Raw genomic sequence first — 24,739 nt, 5'->3', positions numbered from 1 at the left:
TAACGTTATGAAGTGATGAGAATACTTTATGTACACGAAGAAAACAAAAATAAAGACTTTATTCATCAATTCCTCTCCTCTGTTTCTCTCCACATCACTGTTGCACCATTTTGGAGATTATGAGCTGAATGCAAACTGTGTAACTGTGTTTTTATTTTTTAAGCTTTTATTTGAAAACAACACATCAGTGCAGTGTGGCTGACAGCCTGACACAGAAGAGCGTACACTACCTGTGTTTAGCACATAATCTCCAAAATGTCACTACGGTGAAATGGAGAGACACCTCAGAGGAAACAAATTGTTGAATAAAATCATTTATTTTTGTTTTCTTCGTGTACATAAAGTATTCTCGTAGCTTCATAATGTTAAGTTTAAACCACTGATGGCAGATGGAGTATTCTGACGATGCTTTTCATGCTTTTTGGGACCTTGATGGTGAAGTTTACTTGCCAGTCTATTGGACAGTCACAAGCCTCCCTGTTTTTATCCAAAATATCTTAAATTGTGTTCGGAAGATGAACAAAGCTTTTACAGGTTTGGAACGATATGGGGGTAAGTAATGAATGACAAAATTTTAATTTTGGGGTGGAGTAAGTTATCCATTCAATTGCACAAGTAGCCTATACTCCAGATTCAGACCCTCTCCACACGATGCAGTTATTTTTAAAACCGTAGCTTTTTATATGCAGTTTGGCCGTTTGTCCACACGCAAATAAAGCACCAGGTTACTGAAACCAAACATTTTTGAAAAACACCTGCCTAATTTTATTTGTAGTAGAACTATCATGGAGATAGTTGGAGTCTGGAGATATTGAGTCTGAGTGGACCATGTTCTCCACCTCCATTGTCACTGCGGTTGCTCAGAGCTGTGGCCGTAAGGTCTCCGGTGCCTGTCGAGGCGGCAATCCCGAACCCGGTGGTGGACACCGGAAGCAAGGGATGCCGTCAAGCTGAAGAAGGTGTCCTATCGGGCATGGACGGCTTGTGGGACTCCGGAGGCAGTTGACTGGTACCGGCCAAGCGGACTGCAGCCTGCGTAGTCGTGGAGGCAAAAAATCGGGACTGGGAGGAGTTCAGTGAGGCCATGGAGAAAGACTATCGGTTGGCCTCAAAGAGATTCTGGCAAACCATTCGATGCCTCAGGAGGGGGTGCCCTACCAACACTGTTTACATTGGAGATGGGCACCTGTTGACCTCAACTGGGGATATCGTCGGGTGGTGGAAGGAATAAATAAATTTAAAATACATTTTGCACTGAAAGGAATACTTTCATGCTTCTTTAAGAGTAATAACAACACCAGAGGTGTAAAAGTAACACTCTCAGTGTCATTTTTCATCAGTATATATATATATATATATATATATATATATATATATATATATATATATATATATATATATATATATACACCATCCCACTTATCAGCCAATCCGATGAATGAATGAACTATTTTATGAACCTGTTTTGAGTCATGGGACTTCTGTCAACAGGCAGTCTGCTTTACCTGGGCTTAGAGATGTCAAATATTCCCTTTTCTCTGTTAGACCATTACATAGCAGAGTGACACAGACTTGTCTCCTGTCTGTAAACCTCTTTGCTCTCTAACTTCTATTTGTTCTCTGTTACACTTTTAAAAAAGTAAAAAACTAAATGGAAAGAAAAAAGATGTGTTTCAGTCGCTTTCCTTCAAAGAGAGGAATGGATCTGCTTAACTGACTGTGTCCTGTGAGCTCTGCCATTGGCCCTGACAGCTGTCACTCATCGGAGAGGCTGTGAGAAACAAGGCAGGTGGTACACTCTTCCAAATTCTCCCTAGGGATTGTGTTCCCTGCCAAAATTAACCTCAACACACACTCATACATGCACACACATATATATTCAGTGTATTTGTATGGGACAGTTCTCTTTTTCTGTTTGAGCCAGTGTTGGAGAAGGGTAGAAAGCGAAATGTGTGACATAAGAAGTGCAGCACCGCGTTTTCACTTGTAGACTTATTACTATTTATGTATGAGGGGATCATTTTAGCTGGACATTTAAGAAAGGTAAGTTTCAAGCTATAGAATTAACTGACTCTCACACACTTTGACCCATACATACCTGCACCTTTCAGATTCATCTCTGTCTTGTATTCACTTCTAACAGTTTTTGATTGCTTTCATTTACCAGCATGAATCAATCTATGGATCTATATGTAAAAATAATGGCTTAGTGGTAGAAATGATTGTCAGTTCCATCAGATTTTGGGAAGAAAAAGGGATCCTATATTTAGTATAATGACTAATGTGATTCATTTATATATGACTGTGTGTGTATTTATTTGTGAATGACTAATCACGGTATGTGTGGGTGATTATCTGAGAAAGGGTGTGCATTTTGGTTGCGAAATACTTTGTGTTTAGAGTGTATCTGAAAACCTAATGGTCTTCATACAATTTGTGTGTGTGTGTTTTAGTCTAAAAATGCTAAGTTAAATAAAATAGATTCATATAAAATTCATAAATAAACTAATACATATAAAATGTACAAATTCTTTTAGAATTTTATTATTGGAATCTAAGTACATAAAGGGCAAGATTGTCAAACTAAGGTCCGGGGACAAATTCCGGAAAAGTTCAGAGAAAAATTAATAAAAATATTATCATTAACAATAGTAATAATAAAGGTTTATTCTGTTTTCTAAATGCTTTCTCTATAAATTAAATATATAGCTGCCCCTTCGCAAAGGGCAACATTATATTTGGGGGTCTATAACTTTAAAAGTTTTGAAAAGTTAAGACACTTTAACTTTTAGCTTAAGAGAATCTGCTAACTGACATAATGCCATACAAAAAGTATGAAGTGTGTTGGAAGATCCTTATGTGTGTGTGTAGGTGTCGAGTATATCCACCTGTTTCAGGTCATGCTCAGACATGAAGACGTCCGTCAAACCTCAGGCCACGGGACCAAATATAACAACACATCCCTCTAACATGACAAAGAACCTTGCACCCCTCTGATAGTATATGTATCTTAGTGTATATGTGTGTCTTCGTGTACAGTATTTATATACCTAACCATATTTTGGGGACAATTTTATACCCAGGAGTAAGCTGACTAAAACCTCTGTTTGGGGATGTCTTGCAAAAATAGGCTAAAAATAAAATAAATATATTTTTACATTTATTTTATTTGGGGGGGGGGGGGGGCTATAGTTTCGAGCTTACACACACACAGAGCCCCTCTCTCTCTCTCTCTCTCTAAATATATATATATGTATGTACTGTATGTATGTGTGTGTTTTAATTTTTTGCAAATATGATTTATTCTTAAGCAATATTCTCATAAATTATCTATCAACTGTGGCATATAAATCTGTAATGCAACCTTATCCCATTAATAGATGCATTATATACAGTAGCTATATCCACTATTCGCCACTTACGCTAAATGTAATAAAATCCGAATAATACTTGATATTTGGTGTCAATATAATTATTTTTGGTTACTGATGTTTTAATCACTTTACTTGTCGGGCCTTAATGAAACGCTAATATCGAGCCCTGGAGTATATGTGCTGGGTTGAGCCCCGGACGGCCCTGGCCCAATTTAAACCCTGACCATTACTGATTATTAGCTGAATTAAAATTGATGTAACCCTATATTTTTTCTGTGTATTTGCAGGTGGGCACACAACAGTAATGGGAGACTGGGACCTTTTTGGGAAGCTTTTGGAAAGTGCCCAGGAACACTCCACAGTGGTGGGCAAAGTCTGGCTCACTGTACTCTTCATCTTCCGCATCTTGGTGCTCTGTGCCGCCGCAGACAAGGTTTGGGGCGATGAGCAGTCCGGATTCACCTGTGACACCAAACAACCTGGTTGTCAGAATGTATGTTATGATGTAACCTTCCCAATCTCTCACATGCGATTCTGGGTGCTTCAGATCATCTTTGTCTCCACTCCGACACTGATCTACCTGGGCCACATCCTGCACCTGGTGCGCATGGAGCAGAAACAAAAATGCCACGAGGCAAGGAGGGCAGACGAACAGGCGCTTTTGAGCACCAAATCTGGTAAAGGTCCCATTCGTGATGAACAGGGGAAGATCTGTCTGGAAGGAGTCCTGCTACGCACGTATGTCTTCAACATCATCTTTAAAACACTGTTTGAAGTGGGCTTCATTGTGGCACAGTACTTCCTCTATGGGTTTGAGCTCAAGCCACTGTACACCTGCAACAGATGGCCCTGTCCCAACACTGTCAACTGCTACATCTCACGCCCTACCGAAAAAACCATTTTTATTGTGTTCATGCTGGCTGTGGCTTGTGTCTCTCTGCTACTCAACCTGGTGGAGATGTATCACCTGGGTTTCACCAAATGCCGCCAAGGTCTCCGACACAGGCACTCACATTCTGTCTGCGACACTGAATCTAAAGTGCCCAGTGAGGTGGTTCCATTCGTGCCAAACTACCAGTATTTCCCTGCTCACGCACCACCTCCAGCTCCCTTTCCCACTGAGCCACACTTCAACCTCTCAGAACCCGATGGAACTTTCCCACCACATGTCAGTCGCTCTGCTTACAAGCAGAACCGAGAGAACATGGCTGTAGAGCGCAGCGGGAAACCAGACACTGCAGATGTCAAGATCAACAAAACGGCTAATTCTGTACCCGGATCACCAAGCCAGCAACGCAGGCCCAGCCACTCAAGTCGCTACAGCAGCAACAAGACCAGGATGGATGACCTCAAAATCTGATCAGAAGGAAACAAGACTCCATCACTGATTCCAGGCTCTCTTTTTCAGAGTTCGGAACACACAAGAGATTCCCTCTTTCACTTACAGGCACGGAGCATATGATGAGAATTAATTTACAAAAGTATCTGAATGAAAATTGGTGTGATGGTTTACTTGAAATCATTTTGTGGGAACATTGCAATAACTTCATCAATAATTGAACAAACTGATGATTGAATCATAGACTAAATCATCTTTGCCTTGATAATTCATAAATGGTAAGTGGAAAAAGAGACAAAATGTAGAAATTATGATATATTAAGTCATCATTATAAATGAAAAATGTTAATTATTAGTCATTATGGAATTTTTTTGTCTTAATTATATTTTTTGTCATAATTTCAAACTTTTTTCATCATTTTGATTTTAATGTCATAATTATGAAAAGTTGTCATATTTTTTTACCTATTCCAAAATGCTGACTTCCAACATTATATGTCATAATTATAGTTTACCGAAACATTTTTGTCTTGCGTGTCAGAAAATGCTTTTCAATTAACAACAGTAAAATATGTAGGAAGCTTATGGGTAAATGTGAATATTTAAATATTGTGGGTTTTTTGGATGGTGGAACTGACTGTGGAGGAAAACTCATTTATTTATATTTTATTTCAGTGGCAACACTAATCACATTTTACAAGTCGACAGCTTACAACAGTTATTTCATCCAGACTTGGCTGACTGTCTTTACCAGGCATTTACAATGTGTCTATGGCCTGTTTAAATCTTTCAAGCTAGAGAACCAAAACTGTATGAATGTACCGTCCACACGTGTAAACATGAATGATATAAAGCAAAGTTGCTATGTGTGTGTTCACTTCTTAAATAAACACTGGAGACTATTCTTAGAGAGCTGAAATGAGTACTCGGAGACACTTTGTATATGTGTGTGTGTCCGGTTTGAAACTTGAGACAGGTCTGGCAGACAGATGGGAAGGAGCACTGATTGGCTAAATCGGTTCCATTAGGCAAGAGTACAGACTGATTCATATTTCAGCAGATCCAAAAAGTTTAAAGTGTCATTGAGAGGTTATGGATTGTTATTGCCTCTCTTCCTCTGCTCCAAACCCTTGGGGAGCCGCCTTGCTGTCTTCTGTCCTTCAAAGGCTATCAAAGAAGACTATTCAAAGTAGACTTTTACATTTTGAAAAGCCACATGACCAGAGACTTTCCCTCAGAGGGAGACAACAACCTCTGCTTCAAGCTGACATGAAATAAAAATGTAGCCAATTTTCAAAATGCATGTTTTGTGTGTGAATAATTAATCCATGCATGTTATTAGTTTTATTATTTATAATAATAGTAGGCTAATAATTCTTAATTAAAATATCATTAACGCCGATCAGCCGGTAAAAGGACAGACTTCTCTCTGATGATGTATGTTAGACATTTCCAATAATTTATTCTGCTGAAACCTGTCCCTCCCCAATCACATTTACTTTTGAAATGCAATTCTTCAATCAGCAACCCATGAAAACAACCAAGATTTTTTTTCTTTTCCTTTTCTTTGCGACTAAATGCCACTTGAACTAAGGCGAGTGATCTTACGTCACATTAAAGAGCAGGAAAAACTCATTTATTGCATTATATTAAAAGTAACAAAACAGGTTTATTGCGATTATTGGGTGGCTGGTGCGCTACAAATAATAAATGGACGGAAACGTTAAATATGATTTACAAGCATTTATAAGGTCAATAAAACATCTCGTCAATGTTCACGTAATGTTATTTACCTCAGAAAATGTAACTTATCCAAGGCAGCTTCAGCATCACAGCAGGGAGTCAGGGACCTATCTGCATGCCTGTAGTCTGACATTGATCACATCTGTACCTACAGTTGGGATCGATCACACTATTATTGACAGCGCTGTGGAAGTCCTGCTTATACTGTTCTCATTGTAACAGAAGGCTTAGCTTGATATTCCCATGTTCCTGGATGGGCAACAATTTCAGTCCTAGAAAAACATAAAGATTAGCGAAATAGAGAGGGAGGATACTTTCTTCATACATTTTATTTTATAATTAAATGTTCATAATGTGACAGTTTATGAGGCACAAACAGACTGTAACAAATATAAATATTTCAGACAATAAATAAATAAATAAATGAAAAATCTCAACTAAAAATCTAAATGACCACACGATTACCCTGAAGTAGCCTACATGAAGCAAACATTAAATGTTCAGCAAGAACAGCAACAGAGCGACACTGACATGAAACACTAATAATTTAACTTTCAATACAACTCCTGCATGATGCCAAGAAGTTTTTCTATGGACTTTGGTGGTTAGTGTGCAAAAAAGCTAAACCGAAACAACTTCCTTGAAAATTCTAAGTAAATTCAAATGTAGAATATGCACTATGGCTTCCTTCTCGGAGATGCCTTTAAGCTTTAGAAGAACATAATTACTTCAGTACACACAGAACGAAAAACTCTGTTTAGCTGGTGTAGACCTGACACAACTACAAACAGGAGAACCACAAAATACCAACTTCCCTTTCGTGCATTCGTCACAAGCTCTCAACATTTACACAAATTTCTAAATTCTGCATATTCATTGGTCCATTTAAAGCATCATACAACATCTCTTATGACGGGTGAAGTGGTTTCTTACAGCTTTGACTACTTGAACTGACACAAATACTTATTCACTTTGCATATCATTTACAGCACAACAGTTCTAAATGTTTTCTTGCTAAAGCATTTCAGTATGCTCCGTATGATTTTGTTTTAATCTGTAAAATAACAGCAGAAAATATACCTCTCGTTTTATGACAAAATTCAAATATATTTGGAAACGAATCTTCAAAATGACTGTGATAAATGTTTAAAGATGAAATAGGTTTCGTTAAATGGAAGCACTTGTGATATTCGTACTGAAGTCCTGAATCAAAACTAATAAGGCATAAACCACAGATTTCGGTTTGTAGACATAAACACATTCAGTGAATCACAATTACATAACTATAAACTGAAATCCTAATACAGACCTTCAATGCAGAGGAATATGATATGATGTAGACTAAACTCTGCCTGCTGATTAGCAAAACCATTTTGGGCATTTCTAATTAAGCCTATAAAGAAAAATGCTTTCATTTCACAGCTCATTTGAGCAAGGAAAGTAATGTAAGGCGACATATGTGTTGAATGTATTCTCAAGTAATATATTTTTTCCAGCCATTTGCGGTTTAACAGCATAGCATTTTGATTTGCCTAATATTCATCCTTCCTTTTATGGTCCTACATGTGCTTATGTGTGCAAGGTCAGGCTGGGAATGACAGACGTAGTTCATGTTCGTATGAGCTGGAGGAATGTTTTGAGGTTACTCATTGGATAAAGCAGGCAAAGCCTTTTAATGCCGTCATCTCAAAACACACGTGCCATTTATACTATTATTTATAACACCTCATTTAGTCATCTGCATTACCTCACAATACCTTCGTCTACATTATATCACAATATCTCACACAAATCATTTTTTTTACACAAATAACAATTAACACTAATCTTTTATATTACATCAAAATACCCCGTTTTACTTCATACTATGCAATCTGAATAAATGTATACCTCTATTCTCCTTTTTTTGTTGCTTTGATTTGTACTTGTCCTGTATATGTATGTCTGTATATAAATAAAAGGATTTCCTCATCTGTAACAGAAATAAGTGTTGCATAAACACTGACCTGTAAAAGTCGCACAGAAAGAGAGAAAGAGGAAGGGAGAGGGTTTATGGCTTTTAGGGCAGTGTTTTGCTGTGATTGCTCTGATATAGTGTGTTAGTGTGCATCTTTAAGCTGGTTTTTACGTGCATGTGCAATCCGAGAATCTGTGTCAATGGCCCGCTCAAAGAAGCGAACGACAGACGGTTCATTTAGGAGAGACGCAAGAATCTGCTCGAAGGAGAAACTCCAGTCCCCGTCTCTGACTGTAGAGGGTGAGCTGGGGGTGGTGTCTGTTGGTGTGTCCAACATGGGGCTGCTGGTTCCGGTGGGACTGCTGGTGGGCGTAGAAGGGCGTGAGGTTGAGGTCGGGGTAATGTCAGAGTGGGACGGGGCAGTTTCTTGTTGACTGACTGGAGACTCAGGTCGGTCGCCTTCATCCTTAGTGAGGGTTTCAGTCTCAGGGCTGGTGGGTAATGTTGGGGAGGTCTCTGGCTGAGCCGTGCTGGGGGGTGTACTTTGGGGTGTTTTTTGCGGGCTGCTCTCCTGTAGCTTCCGCCCCACCTCCTCCATGCGCAACAGAAGACTGGTCACTCGAGCCACAGCACGGTACAGACTCTCCTCCTCCTCATCACCGTGGAACACTCCGTACAGGGTCTTTGTCAGACCAATAAACTGCGCCTGGAACACATACAGTCTATTTAATTAAACTGAACTGTATTTATATGGCTTGACCAGAACAAATGTGTTCAGAAATGACAACAAATCATTTTAGAGGTTTTAATGGGCTACATTTCAATTAAACAAATATCCACTTGAGTTTGTGTGTGCTCAAGACAAAGAACAGTAAGAGGAGCCAGACTATGTCAGAGAACAGGTTAAGTGAGCAGAGAATGGACACTGATGAAACTATTGTCTAACACCTCAAAGTACTTGTGGAAGCATCACTGATCAGGACAAAGCAAACCTGGTTCTGTACTCAAATAAGCATAAGGAATCATCTTGATGTGCTATTTCTGAATTTTTTATCTCATATTCATACTAAAAATATATTCATATTCCTATTACAAGTACACTTACAATATTTTTTACTAGTATATTGGTTTAAATGTTTATATGTATCAAATAGTTTATATATTCACTGTCACTTAATAGCTTCCAAGTTGTTTTTTTTATGTTTACATTTTGCAAATGATGTATTCAATTAATTAAGTGTCATAAATTATATCCTTTCAAATTTTCTATGCATCAAAGAATCCTGAAAAATGTTTCTACAAAAATATAAAGCAGCAAAATGGTTTTTAACACTTCTTATTATTCATATATTAGAATGATTTTTGAAGGATCATGTGAGACTGAAGACTGTCTGAATGGAAGCTGAAAATTATAATAAAAAAAAAAAAGAAATAAAAAAAAACTAATATTATAACAATTAAAAAAGTAATATACTTTTTTTAAGCTATAGACAGGCACACATAACAAATGAATATTTTGCTACAAGAAAAAAAAGTTATTCATAATGCCATGCAGGAAATCTGTAAATTGTTTTTGGACCGAATAAATATATCCACTAAAATGAATCTGACTCCCCAACACTACATGTGACACTACATAGTACTACAACCATCAGTTGTGCACACATTTAATTCTGACCACAATTTCACTTTTGTGTGTGTGTGTACCTGATTAATTCTGGGCAGATCTTTAATATTCTCCTCTCTCCGCTGCAAGTCTTCTTGCCACTGCTTCAGATATTCCTGCAGATCTACTTTTGCACGACCTGAGGGGCAAAACACATCAGATTTGTAAACGGCTCCCTGGACTGGCAATCAATCTTTTTTCAACTCAAATTTATGTTTTATTTATTTGACAAGTAGCCAAATAAAAAGTCACAGTATTTTGGTCATTGCACAGCGACCGTGACCACCGTTATGGTTCATTTCTAGATATTGTTTGATAATATATAGAGAACATGATTAGAGGGCAGGGATGAATACTTCACCTCTCTCTGGACATTTTCTGATCACTCCATCCTCTGCAGAATCTACATTGAAGAGTGGAAAAAATGTACAGCCACCAAACAGAGATACTCACATGCATTCATATATTTTAAAAGCTTTTAAGGCTGGGCATGGATTTGAGTTTCTGTTTCGTTAAAACACCAAAACGATAGAAACGTGTGTTTCTAGAAATCTAGCTGCTTGGAGGTTAGGTGAGACAAGTCCCTTTAAAGTTCATATAAAAATGCTACACACAACACTCAAACATTTAAAACTACACTAAATAAATCACTGACATTATAACACATGCAGAAGAAAGAAGAAAGAGTGAAAAGAAAGCAGGCATAAGGAGCCATAGAAAAGTGTGAAAGCTGACCAGAAAGACGAGTGGAGAAAGAATGATCTTCAGCCGGAGGAAAAAATCTAGATGACGGTAAAATCTTAAACTCCTGGGTCCCTGAAGAAACAAAATATGCAAATATGCAAACAGTCTTCTACTTTTGTTTGAATTGGTAAAAAAAGTGTCAGTCATGACCTGTCATAAGCTATGGAGAAAACTGCATTTATCAAAATTGGCCATCATTTTAAAAAGGCACATGTTACATGAATTTACATCATTAAGAGTGAGGGGGATTTAGGTCAAGTGCTGGTATCTTAGTAGTAACAGATCCAGGCTAGTAATAGTGACGTGACATTCAGCCAAGTATGGTGACCCATATTCAGAATTCGTGCTCTGCATTTAACCCATCCAGAGCAGTGAACACACACACACTGTGAACACACACCCGGAGCAGTGGGCAGCCATTTACGCTGCGGTGCCCGGGGAGCTGTTGTGGGTTCAGTGCCTTGCTCAGGGGCACCTAAGTCGTGTTATTGCCGGCCCGAGATTCGAAACCCACAACCCTAGGGTTAGGAGTCAAACTCTCTAACCACTAGGCCACGACTTCCCCCAAAAAATACAAAGGTTACTGGCATTAAATTAAGTATGATTAAGTAGAGGTTAGATATAGATTATACAGGATCATAAAGCGTGCAGACATATAGATTAATCAGGGTGATAGAAGTGCATGGATTATATGATTGTCCCAACTATTACACTGTATACATACCAGATTCCAAAAAAGTTGGGACACTTTACAAATTGTGTGTAAAAAAAAATCTCATAAACTTATATTTTATCCACAATAGAACATAGATAACATATCAAATGTTGAAAGTGAGACATTTTGCAATGTCATGCCAAATACTGGCTCATTTTGGATTTCATGAGAGCTACACATTCCAAAAAAGTTGGGACAGGCAGCAATAAGAGGCTGGAAAAGTTAAATGTACATATAAGGAACAGCTGGAGGAACATTTTGCTATTTATTAGTTCAATTGGCAACATGATTGGGTATAAAAAGATCCTCTCAGAGTGGCAGTGTCTCTCAGAAGTCAAGATGGCCAGAGGATCACCAATTCCCCTAATTCTGCGGCGAAAAATAGAGGAGCAATATCAGAAAGGAGTTTCCCAGAGAAAAATTGCAAAGAGTTTAAAGTTATCATCATCTACACTGCATAATATCATCCAAAGATTCAGTGAATCTGGAACAATCTCTGTGTGTAAGGGTCAAGGCTGGAAAACCATACTGGACTTGTGTGATCTTCGGGCCCTTGGATGGCACTGCATCACATACAGGAATGATACTGTAATGGAAATCACATCATGGGCTCAGGAATACTTCCAGAAAACATTGTCGGTGAACACAATCCACCGTGCCATTCACCGTTGCCAGCTAAAACTCTATGGGTAAAAAAAGAAGCCATATCTAAACATGATCCAGAAGTGCATGCATTTTCTAATTTAAAATGGACTGTGGCAAAGTGGAAAGCTGTTTTGTGGTCAGATGAATCAAAATTTGAAGTTCTTTTTGGAAAACTGGGACGTCATGTCATCCGGACTAAAGAGGACAAGGACAAGCCAAGTTGTTATCAGCGCTCAGTTCAGAAGCCTGCATCTCTGATGGTATGGGGTTGCATGAGTGTGTGTGGCATAAGCAGCTTACACATCTAGAAAGGCACCATCAGTGCTGAAAGGTATATCCAAGTTCTAGAATAACATATGCTCCCATCCAGACATCATCTCTTTTAGGGAAGACCTTGCATTTTCCAACATGACAATGCCAGACCACGTACTGCATCATTTACAACAGCATAGCTGCGTAGAAGAAGGATCCGGGTAATGAAATGGCCAGCCTGCAGTCCAGATCTTTCACCCATAGAAAATATTTGGTGTATCATAAAGAGGAAGATGCGACAAAGAAGACCTAAGACAGTTGAGCAACTAGAAGACTGTATTAGATAAGAATGGGACAACATTCCTATTCCTAAACTTGAGCAACTTGTCTCCTCAGTCCACAGATGTTTGCAGATGTTATAAAAAGAGGGGATGCCACACAGTGGTAAACATGGCCTTGTCCCAACTTTTTTGACGCCATGACATTTAAAATCAACTTATTTTTCCCTAAAAATGATACATTTTCTCAGTTTAAACATTTGATATGTCATCTATGTTGTATTCTGAATAAGGATATTGAAATTTGAAACTTTCACACCATTGCATTCTGTTTTTATTCCCAATTTGTACAGTGTCCCAACTTTTTTAGAATCAGGTTTATGTTTGACACTAAACTTTTAGTATAGCACAGTGGCAGAGATCATGAAATTCATTTACCTGGTTGAAGGTGAAGTTTGAAGAGAAATTTTAGTTTTTCTGTGAATGATCTGTTGTTTAGAATATCTGCAATATACACACACACACACAAACACACATACACAAACACACTTGAATGAATCTGACAGGTTGTAAAGCAAGCTGCTGTGTACTGAGTTAAAAGGTCAAAGGGCAGTCAGTTTAGTTCTGGGTTAGGCTCCTCTTACCCAGACCACATATGAATTCTTTGAAGTTCACAAGTCCGTCTCCATTCTCGTCCAGAATCCGGAAGGCTGATCGTGCAAGTGAGCGTGAGCGTGCGTGTGTGCGTGCGGTCCATGGCTGTAGAAGGTTAAACAGGCTACTAAACTGCGACTGATCTAGCTGGTACTGGTCCAGATATGGCAGGCTGGGGTCATGGTTCTGCAGGGCAGGACTACACACTGACCAGTAACAGCTCACGAAGTGCTGCCTCTGTAACACACAAAAGGTCAAAAGACACAAAAGCTTACACAGTTTGTGTGGCAGCGGTTGCATTTTGAAAAAAAACTGAAATCTGTTTGCTTAACTCACTTTAAAAAGCATGTAGAGCTCGTCCAGCTGAGCAGCGCTGAACTTCACATCTTGAGCAACAACACGCAACTGCGACAATAAGACACAAATGATAGACAATTAGACAATTTTTTTTAAACAGAAATGTTTTGTAACAATATGAGCATATTTACTGACTCTTTTGATCAATTTAACTAATTCTTGTTGAATAAATTATTTTCTTAAAAAGATGTAATAAATAATGCTTGAACTTTTGAACGGTATTGTATATTTCCCTTAATCAAATCAAACTCTTTGTATGTGGCTTTACAAGGCAGAATTATATTATATTATATTATATTATATTTAGAAAGTAAAGATTAAGGTGTATATGGCATTGCTTTTGTACTTACTACATTTTGTTTTGTTGTGTCTTCTAGGGTCTGAATGACATAAAGCTTGTTCCTCTTCCGCATGTTTTCCACTTCCTCTGTTCGAATGTCTCCATATTTCTGAAATAAAGAAACTTCATTAGTCTGAGCAACCATCTGTTTCTGGCCTTCCATTTGCTGACCCCCAGAACTCCTGTTAGAGGGGGGTTGTCCTCATTCCAAAGTGCTGAATTCTCAGGTGCTCTGACAAAGTATATCTTTTTATTGCATATTCAGATTTTACATTCCTATAAAATGTGTCACCTTGAGTAAAGGTATTAATTGCCAAAGCATTAAAGACATTAGATTCATTTTATTAGTCACTTTGTACAGTTTGTTTGACTACCTTAAAAATAATAAACATTCTGCTCTTATGTTTTGATAAAACCAGAGGTAAAGTCTTTGATAAGAATATGGCTTTTAATGGTCACTACAGTATATTAAAGTGTGTAGTTTTACCTCATATGCTTCTTTGATGAGGTTGCTGATGTCAACCTTTTGCACTGATTTGTCATTGGCTGTTGCAGAAGCCTGTTGTACGGTAACTGGCAGGGGACTGTCTTTATTTGTGACACTGTCAAAAAACCTGAAGGATTAAATTGATTTAGCACAGGTTGAGTTTGTAAATAAAAAATAAAAAAACACTGGAAAAAATTATACTGTTTACAATTAAAGGGCAGCTTGTCATTAAAAGACACTCTGTATGTTTTTACTGTTTAAAATGTCCACTTTCCATTTTATTATAATGCACAAAACATAACTGACAATGTAGCTTTCTATCAACATGCTTTGGCCATGTTAAAAGGACAGTCATTTCAATCACCTGTTGAGGACTGTGACAGCTTCTGCGTCGTCATGGCAACAAAGCAGATTGTCCATATTATAGTCAAGGACAGCAAGGCCAAGTTGCAGGATGGCTTTGATTCCATCATAAAAGAAGCAGTCGACAACATTCACAGCGCTCTCTATTGGCAGTACACTGATGAAGAGAGTCAGGAACCATGACAACGACACTGATGAGAAGAACGACAAGTCTGTCATGTGTTCAGTCAGCTGGGTTAGACGCTCACGGATCAGTTCCTCGAACACAGCCTGGTCCACCAGGGCTCCTGGAAAACATACACACACACACACACAGACTTGTATAATACTGTATGCAAACATAAAGAAATTCTAAGCCTGGGTGATAACCCAGATAAACTGCGATATATCACAGTTTCACACCTTTTCATTATAAAGGCGCATTATGAGTGACAAGCAGACAACCAATGAGTGAAGTGCCTGCCTGCAATGAGGAGCATGTGAAGAAAAAAAAAGGGATATTATTCAAATTTAAAATAAAATTTGCATTCAAATGCAAAACAGTGTATTTGAATTTTAGGTGTGTGTCAGGGAGCCTTATCGGTGGCGCGCGAGATGCAGTGATTTGATGATCTAAGTGTCACTGTTGCAATTTAATGCTTTTGTTAGCCTATATCCAGTTGAAATAACAAGATGCATTAATGTTGCATTTTTCATTCAAAATATTACTGAAATATAGAAGCTCAATGCAGAGAAGATACTGTTTAGGTTAAAACCGAAACCAAGCCATTCACACAGAATGCATATTTGGCGCATTCTTGAGATGCATAACTCTTAAAAAAAAAAAAAAGAAAGAACAGTTTTAACTAGAAAAAATCTCTTGAGAATTTGTGGGGATTTTATTCCATTCCACTACATCTCTCATGTTTTAAATGCAATCATCTGATTGGCACTTTGGCTATTTGTATTAAGATAGTATGTATATACAGTATACAAGATGCAGCTTTGTTTATATTGTTTATGCAATTACGAAATTATAATTGATGACAGTTTAGACGGTAAATACTTTTTCATAGACAGTCATTATTTTCATTGCATTGATTAAAAAATTTAATGTGGAGCATTTTTTTTGCTCATTGCGCCCTTCAAGCCAAAAGTTTCCTTAACACTTATTTAACCAGCTCTGACACACAAACCTACCAATAATTCTGCGGTTGAAGTAGTCTGGTAGCATTCGTTCACACACAGCGACCAGCAGCCAGAATGCCTCTTCCTCTTTAGCATACAGTAGCAACACAGACGTCAGGATATTCATTGCCTGGACAGACCGACATACAGAGAACGAGTGTTATTGTCTTATATATGTCTTATATATGCCTTGTCTTCAACCGCAATATGATATAGCTATAAAATATAAAAAATTTATTATTATTAGAATGAGAGTAAGTGGAGTGGAGTTTTTTATGAATAAAGTGAAAAACACAAGTATGTATTTAAAATGACAGAATTTTGTTTTAAGTGAACAGTTCCTCGAAGAGTTTGTGACATCGCTGTATATACAAATTTACTAGAAATAAAAATTATTTGGCTTCCATAGGTTTAAAAAATTTTTTATTCTACGCAACCACCATATCCCTTGAATACATAGACTTCCCTTAGCATATTTTCTTCACTTAAACTTTGCATACACAAAGTTTTTGATTATGTTTCATGTCCTTTCTGTTTTGCACAGAGAACTATTTTTAAATCAGTTCCATTTATGTTCTATATTGCCATAGATTAAGCTGGTTTTCATTTTACTTTTGTTTTGTTAATTATAGCTACAACCAGTCACTTAAGTAGGGTGGCCATATGCACCGTTCATACGGGACACGTCCCAGCCAGGATTTTAATAATGCCTAAAATATCCATGTTTTGGCTATTTGCACTGTGCAGCTTGATCGTTGTGTAACATTCATGACAGCTATAAAAAGCAGAGCAGACGGCTCCTTATGCTTTCGTATCGCATTCACGTGTTTGTTCGTTCGTTAGACTTGAAGCATTGTGGCGCACTTAGTTTTTTTTGGATGTGTGTGCAGCGAAGTCAATCGAACGAACAAACACGTGTGCATATATGAATCGCTTTGATCGTTCCCTCTAGATCTCATCTTCTCACACGCAGTCCCATGATTGGTCGATTATGTACAATACCTGCATGTTATTGGTCAAACTGCTCTGGATGTTTTAGGCAAAATTAAAATCCTGGCCGGGACGTGTCCCGTATGAACGGCACATATGGCCACCCAACACTTAAGGAATTAGTTTGCTAAGTGAGAATTTTTCAAACATTTTATTCCATGAACCTCAAACACTACACCAGCTTTAAATTGTGCAGTCAACTTTTTAAAATTTTTGTGATCAAGATTAATCAGATATTCTATAAACGGTGCAATGTAATTCTAAGATCACGTGTTAGTCTAAATTAAAAAGTTGTACGTGTGTGTGCTTTTACCTGACAGTAGCCGATTTTAGGGTTGCGATGAGCATAGGCAGTCAAGACACGGCGAAGAGCTGAGATTCCTGTGTCGCTCTGGAATGCTGGGTGTTCTGGGAGGGAGCGATGCAGATCTCTCTCAATCTCATCACACGCAAGCGAGCTGCTGCCCATACACTCCTCCAGCAGCCGCCCATAGTACCCGGGATGAGAGGTCATGTCATGTACTGCACCTATAACACACGCAAACATAATTGTACAAACTGTAGCACACACACCTACAAATACATGCACACAACCAGAACAACACACACCTGAGAAGAGCATCCACAGTTCTCCTCTGAGAGTCTCAGGAACTCCTCGTACAATGAGGTCACGTGTTTTTTTGGTGCAAAACATTCCAGTTCCGCGGCCATATTCAGCAAAATGGATCTGCCATGACTGCTCCTTCATTCGCTCCTTCAGCTGTCAATCACAAAATTACCATGTCAACAGTGGGATCCTTACTGTTTGAAAACATACACTATCATTCAAAAGTGTAGGCTCAGAAAGATTTTTGTACAATTTTGAAGGAAAAATGTTTTACAGTAAAAAAAAACCCATAATATTGTGAAATAATATAAAAAGTAAAAATAACTTTTTCTATTTGAATATATTTTAAAATGTAATTAGAATTTTCAGCAGTATAATATGGTTGAGTGGTGCTCAAGGACACCTTTCTTAATATCATCAATGTTGAAAACAGTTGCACTGCTCAATATTTTTAAGGAAACTATGATACATTTTTTCAAGATTCTTTGATGAATGAATATATTAATCTCATTGACCTCCAACATTAAAAAATTAGAGTGTACCACATGTTTTGATTACATTAACCATCTTCACTAAACTAACATTACACCAATATTGCAATAAGGTTATCGGTACCATTTTGGGATCAAGGTTTTCTGCATCATGCGGATGGAAGACGTTCATAAGAGCTTCAGTGCTGACGGCTTGACTTTGCCCCACCATAACACCCTCCTCATCCTCAAAGAGAAAAACACACATGCAATCTAGTTTACTCTGGCATTTTTACAGTCACAAAATCATAGCATGAAATATGGGATATTTTTAATTTGAAGGCTACCTGTAATTTTGTATTGTTTTGATATATATTATCATGATAAGTATATGCATACCATAACACAATTTCCTATATTAGTGTAATTACCGGATTACTGATGAAATGCTGGGGGCTTCCTTCTGTCCCACACTTTCTGCGGATGGTGGCAGCAAGTCGCTCCAAATCCCGAACCTCAGAAAAACGCAAAGCTCTTTTGCCCCGAAGACAAACAGTAAGAGCACGACTACTGCGGTCTGGCAGCTCCACACTGAACACCTGCAGGCATAGATTAATGCCAAAAACACACATAAATCAGCATTACTGAAATACTGATTTATCATTTAGATACTGTAAGTAAAATGTCATATTTCAAAATTAGTTTTCATCCTCTGTTAATGGAAACCACTTAGGTGTTGAAACAAAGAGCTCTTGATTAATTTAGACAGACTATTGTAATAATTCTCTTGAATTTTCTGAGATGGACTCTTTACAATTATACTAATTCTGCAACCTTGTGAAGATAATACACCTTACCATACTTGTATTTTGGAAATATTCTGCTTTTAAAGAATATACTTTTTTTTTAAAAATGAATGTATTGTTTTGGGGCATTCAACAGCACAATAACTGCAATTAAAGTCAATTTTATTAAAACTAAATGGATTTAATAACAGTAAAAATTTATATATTTAAAAGTATATTATATGAAATTAGCTTTATTAACCTGCTCAAGTATAACTTAATACATCATTATATGCAATTTTTTTGTTTGAAATATGGTTAAGGTGTTAAGTGTGAGCCGAATGCACTTACAGCCATTTATGGTAAATGAAAATATACTTTAATGTCATTTCTATTAAAATTAATATGTCATGTATTTAAATATATTTGTAATTACACTGTACAGATGAAGCTGTAATTGAATACATATAAAACAATAACTTTAAGTATAATATTGAACAACACACTGCATAAATTATAATATGTATATATTAAATTTGCTTTATTATCATGACAAAAAAAACTATTAAAGGATATTGAATTTAAAGTGTACTTTAAAGTAAAACTTTCAATTTGACATTATTACAAAGTGCACTTATGTGTGTTGAGAAACATAGTCATGAAAGTGCACTCCAAGTACACCAAGGTGGTGTTTTATGTGATTTATATTATCTGGAAGTACAGTTTTTTTAAACATCTACTTTTAAGATTTGAAGTACAAGTGCACATTCAATAGAATTACACATACTTCTTTTTCTCAAGGGCAGTCTCCATGACAGACTTATTTGCAGTTCGCAGAAATATTTGCAATATACGCACCTCCCATAGAGGGATTATGAGATGGCACTGAGAACCATCCTGGCTTGCAAAGCACAGATAGTTCTCAGAGACACAGATTTTCCCAAGTGTATTGACGAGGCTGAATGGAACCCACAGGAAACTCTCATACACTTCACAGAGGTTCTCCTCCTGCGGCAACCGGAAAAATGCTCGAAATGACTGATTCCGTGCATGTATTTCCAGAGCCCTGCAAAGATTACAGCAGAGTCAGATATTGTCCAGTAAAAAAAAAAAAATGGTAAGAGAGGAATAAAACTAAGGCACCTCTGTGTGATGTGAAGGGGGTTGGCCAGTGGATGTTCAGCATGAAATGTTTCTTTGTCGAAGAACCGCACAATGGCGTAGTCGGCCAACTGCTGCATGATCAGGTATGTCTGCTGGAGCCTCAGGAGCATTGAGAAGAAATGGTCCTCTCCACGCACACACACACGGATGCTTTCTGCCAACAACACACTCGACGTACGTTCCAGACGGCTCACCTCATCCCAGGGATACACCAGTTTCACTGAACAAGAAATGCACCAAATAGTAAGAGATTTTGGCAGATGCCAACTATAACACTTTATAAGGAGAAAACCATAACATATGAAGCAAAAATGGAAATGATGTCATAAATTACCCACCCTCATGTCAAGTCTCATTTTCACAAAAAAATAAATAAATAAATAAAAGTTTTCTCGTAGCATCACTAAGCTGAGCCACTGATGTCACATGGACAGTTTTACTGATGTATTAACTAAGTTTCTGGACCTGGGAACATTTCAGTTGCTTTGCTGTCTATGGAGGGTCAGAGAGCTCTCCAAATTCATCAAAAATATATCTTAATTTTGTGTTCTGAAGATGAATATCTTATGGTTTTGGAACGACATGAGGGTGAGTAATTAATGACATAATTTTCATTTTGGGGTGAACTAACCCTTTAAGTATAATAATATATGTGGGGGCTTAACACCAACAGATTAAAAATCCTTTTGTAAATAAACGCATTGTTTTCACATCATAACAATCATAAAATTTTACTGAGAGTTTGTGGGAATGCGTGTAATAAGCAGGTGAGCATGTCTCTTACCCTCATTTCCCAGCATATAGGAGTAGAAACACAGGAAGTTGGTGCTGAGGTAGATCCAGCCCTGATTTGGCACTCGTCCTCTCCAGTAGCTGCAAGAGAAATACGTCACAAGCTTCTCTCTCTGAGGCAAACCAAACAGACGTTCAAAGCGCAGCACTGCCTCTCGGTAGCGTTCGGGATCCTCCTCGTCACTGGCTGATTTGCCCTCCTCTGCTATCAGACCCTATAAACACACGACATATCGTCACTAACATCAGCAATCCAAGACCACCTGCTTCGACAAACAACTAAAATACCACAAAACACACAAACAAGAAAGAAAAGCATTCTAAAGTGTTCGGGAGCCAAATAACCCTCTCACCCTTATCTTTCCCTGGACAAAACTGGTGATGTCTTCGCCAGAATCAAACACCGAGAGAGTTCTGATGACGTTCTGCTGCAGCCAGTCCCAGTGCTGTGAGATCTCCTCTAAAGATGCTCCTTTACACACACAGACAAACACACACATCATATAAGGATCTAAATGAAGAGAGTCGCTTACACATTAACACTGGGTGCAGCATCTCTCACCACAGGCAATGTTCCAGTACACCTGAGAGTCGGGCGTCTGGTGTATAATGCGAAACGGTGCGACTTTGGCTGTGGAGTCCAGAACTGTGTCCAACGTTCCTACCAGCAGGCCTAAAACAATGACGTGAAACAACAAACATAACACTACAAAAACAATTGATACATTTCTTTAAATCTGCAGTCTGAGCTACAACTGAATTTGATAATATGAAAATACATCAGCGAGAAAATATGCTCTATTTCTAATGAGTAGTCATTATATACATTCAAATAGCAGCCATTTTCAACTAATTTCAACACTGATAATAATAAGGCACATTTCTTGAGCATCAGATCATCATATTAGTATAATTTCTAAAGGATCAAGGGACAATGAAGACTGGAGTAATGGTTGCCGATTTTAAAGTGTAATGATATTTCACAATATTACAGTTTTTTCTGTATTTGTGTTGAAATAAGTGCAGCCTATGTTTGCATAAGTGACTCCTTTCAAAAACATTAAAACATTATTCACACACACACACACACACACCCATATATATACATACATATATTATTAGAATAAACAATATAGAATAATGTTAAGTTTGACTGGCCCTTGATTTACTTCTTTCAATGTTTTTAATGAACATCAGGATGTTAACAGGGAATTTAATGTTAGTCACTGAAAATCTGTCCTCTCTAGTCTGCACTTCTTATACACACTGCTTCAGAAAGAAGCTGGTGTATTATGGCCCTTAACCATGAAGCAAAGGTTTCCATGGTGATGAACTCCAAAGGAAAAAACACAGTCACTAATTAAAGTAAAACCTGTAATCAGCTCAAATATACCTCTGTACTAGCGACTGCATGACAATATGTTTATTAATAATAATTTATTTATTAATAAACTGTTATTTTATTTATTAAGTCAAGTCCCACGTATACAATAAAGATAGTTTCAAAACAGCTTTACACTAATAACAGAACGGATTTACAGAAGATAATGGTTTCATTATTCAGCTCATTTAGTCCAGCGTTGTTTCAGCTCAGTTCAATAACAGCGCTGATGTTGCAAAGTTAGGGTCATTATCCAGCCCAGTTCAGTTTATTAATAAGTTGTTATCATGAGTGACCAAACATCTACCACTGCAGAAAATTCCCATCAGACCAATGCCAATAAATATCTAATGCATTTAAATGCAGAAGCTCAGTTGGCTTTCAAGCCTATATATGTAAAGCCATCCTTCCGATTTGCATTTAATTGTAGGATTGGATTTAAAATTGAATACAACTTCCCATGACACAGCTGTGGCCCTGCCATGAACTTACATCTATCCTCATATTTTTGAATACTCAGTCAATTTGGAATGGTGCATCAATTGTATAACTTAATATATATATATATATATATATATATATATATATATATATATATATATATATATATATATATATATATATATAGTAAGTAAAAAATATTCTTAAAAAAATAAGTTTACTGATAAGATATTTCCAAGTCGTATCACCAATAAATACGGCCTTCTTTCAGATTAACTAATGAGAAAGCATCTGCCAGTAAACATGCTGAACCACCTCAAACCTAAACAAACTGACGTCACAACGTGACGCAACAACTCCTGTCAAAGAGAACTAGCGGTCCAGACTTACCAGAGTATTTTCAGTATTAACCCCGTTTAGACTTCAGCTTCTAACAATATGATATCTGGAGGAATGTTGCATCTTTAGGTACCTTTATGCACACGGGCAGATTACCGCAGTGGTGACGTCAGCACTCAAAAGAGCACATCAGTCCCACTGACATTGAAACTTGCAAAATACCTATCTGCCAAGCTGCATTAACCCTTGAACTGCTGCAAAAGCACTTGGGGTTCAAACTAAAAATCAATCGTTTGGAAAATCAACTGAAGTGTATTTTAAGGTGTAACATCGAAACAGAGATCACATTTGTATACATATTAACTGAACAACCAAAGGCTTTTTTTCTTGTCTAGTATAGTACCTGAACACGGACATCCGCGCGTTCCCGGTAACGTTAACGTACCTGTCAATCCGCCGCCGTCCTCTCCGTATCCGCGTCTGCGCTGCAGCACGAAGTAATCGTTGGATTTCTCCGTCACCCATAATTTCAGCGCGTTTTTGAGAAGCACCTCTTCGGGTTTGAGCCACATGCTGGAATCTGTTTTCAGAGATACGCGTCTTCTTGCATGACACTCGTTTCATCTCAAGCGCATACACCCATAGACTGAGTGTTGTTTGCTTTTGCACCGCTTTCCCCACGTCGACAGAAACTGATCCAAAGACGGCAACACCGGCGCCACTGGGATTGTAGTCTTCCACATCTGCGTCGCTGAGCAGAGGAGATTGCTGCCCTGAAAACTATCCACTACACTTCCCATAATCCCCGCGCCACGCCATGACTTTGTTTCAAATTATTTAAAGGGAAAGCGGCATATGTTTACGAAGCGTTGTCATGTTACCGTCTGTAGCCGTTTTTACCTGGGGTCCGTTTCAATAAGGAGGTTCAACCAACTCTGATGTAAAACTTGAATTTTGAATTGAATTACTCTGAGATTGGAAACTCAGAGATTTTTGGGTTCAGAATAGCCGAATTGTGTAAATTCAGTCAACTCTGAGTGAGCTGACTCTGTGTTTAGCGCATGCACCATGACTATGAAAAGCAATGACCAATGAAGCTCCGAAATGACGATTCACCATGGCAACAGCTCCCGCCAAAAGAAGTCTGCATACTTCAGACTCTATACAAATTTAATTCTTATCACTCATATAATATCCAGGTAAAAACTGGCAGAACGGTAAGGTAGGCTATTGAAGTAATTCACTCTTTAAAATAAAAATTCTTCACGATGCCAGAAGAACATTTTTGTCTAAATAGTTCCATAAAGAACCTTTAAAAATCTGAAAAACCTTTCTGTTTCACAAAAGGTTCTTTATAATGAAAGAAAGTTATTCAGGTTATAAAAAGGTAAGAAAGAGGTGGTTCTTTAAAAAACCTTTGAATTAAAAATGGTTCTTCTATGGCATCGCTTGAAGAACCTTTTGAAGCAACTTTATTTTTAAGAGTGTAGGCTATCCATTTTCATGGTATCTCAAAAATAAATAAATAAATACATAAAATACAGCAGCAGCTATTTACACTATTAACATACTTTCTAAGCCATAGATCCTATTTACAATAGTCAAAGGTGTGTATAGCTCTAGATGCTATTTACACAGTGAAAATAGTTATATATTGTATTTACCATATAAAAGTAGCAGTTCAGATGC

General features: G+C 37.6%; 2 protein-coding genes across 3 annotated transcripts; one reads left to right on the top strand and one right to left on the bottom strand.

Moving 5' to 3' along the window:
- The first annotated feature begins 1,886 nt into the window (after positions 1-1,886).
- On the top strand, positions 1,887-5,993 carry LOC113091383 (gap junction alpha-3 protein-like). The gene is made up of 2 exons (XM_026256888.1): positions 1,887-2,043; positions 3,662-5,993. The coding sequence occupies exon 2, from the start codon at positions 3,679-3,681 to the stop codon at positions 4,732-4,734; it is 1,056 nt and encodes a 351-aa protein (XP_026112673.1). The 5' UTR covers positions 1,887-2,043; positions 3,662-3,678; the 3' UTR covers positions 4,735-5,993.
- A 774-nt stretch (positions 5,994-6,767) lies between these two features.
- LOC113091370 (TBC1 domain family member 8B) lies at positions 6,768-24,089 on the bottom strand. Of its 2 annotated transcripts, XM_026256853.1 has the most exons (21): positions 23,496-24,089; positions 21,452-21,562; positions 21,243-21,361; positions 20,882-21,104; positions 20,077-20,317; positions 19,792-19,999; positions 18,580-18,747; positions 18,294-18,395; positions 17,681-17,831; positions 17,385-17,599; positions 16,094-16,211; positions 14,916-15,201; positions 14,552-14,678; positions 14,075-14,173; positions 13,704-13,772; positions 13,358-13,604; positions 13,152-13,217; positions 10,815-10,895; positions 10,441-10,482; positions 10,121-10,218; positions 6,768-9,119 (listed from the first exon to the last, which is right to left on the bottom strand). In XM_026256853.1, the coding sequence occupies exons 1-21, from the start codon at positions 23,620-23,622 to the stop codon at positions 8,556-8,558; spliced, it is 3,462 nt and encodes a 1,153-aa protein (XP_026112638.1). In that variant the 5' UTR covers positions 23,623-24,089; the 3' UTR covers positions 6,768-8,555. The 2 variants fall into 2 exon arrangements, with proteins under 2 accessions (XP_026112638.1, XP_026112639.1); XM_026256854.1 differs by lacking the exon at positions 10,815-10,895 and having other exon boundaries at positions 23,496-24,088.
- Between the last annotated feature and the right edge of the window lie 650 nt (positions 24,090-24,739).

This window comes from Carassius auratus, unplaced genomic scaffold (assembly GCF_003368295.1).
Source record: "Carassius auratus strain Wakin unplaced genomic scaffold, ASM336829v1 scaf_tig00214183_4049273_7079891, whole genome shotgun sequence".
Classification (NCBI taxonomy): Eukaryota; Metazoa; Chordata; class Actinopteri; order Cypriniformes; family Cyprinidae; genus Carassius; species Carassius auratus.
This window is presented reverse-complemented; position numbering and strand designations above follow the sequence as displayed.

Coding starts and splice junctions, on each gene's coding strand:
- LOC113091370 (XM_026256853.1), bottom strand. CDS start 23,622: ATGTGGCTCAAACCCGAAGAGGTGCTTCTCAAAAACGCGCTGAAATTA. Junction 15,202..16,093: donor CTTCAACCGCAGAATTATTG/GTAGGTTTGTGT, acceptor TATGTTTTCCAG/GAGCCCTGGTGGACCAGGCT. Junction 10,896..13,151: donor CAAACTTCACCTTCAACCAG/GTAAATGAATTT, acceptor TTGTTTCTTCAG/GGACCCAGGAGTTTAAGATT.
- LOC113091383 (XM_026256888.1), top strand. CDS start 3,679: ATGGGAGACTGGGACCTTTTTGGGAAGCTTTTGGAAAGTGCCCAGGAA.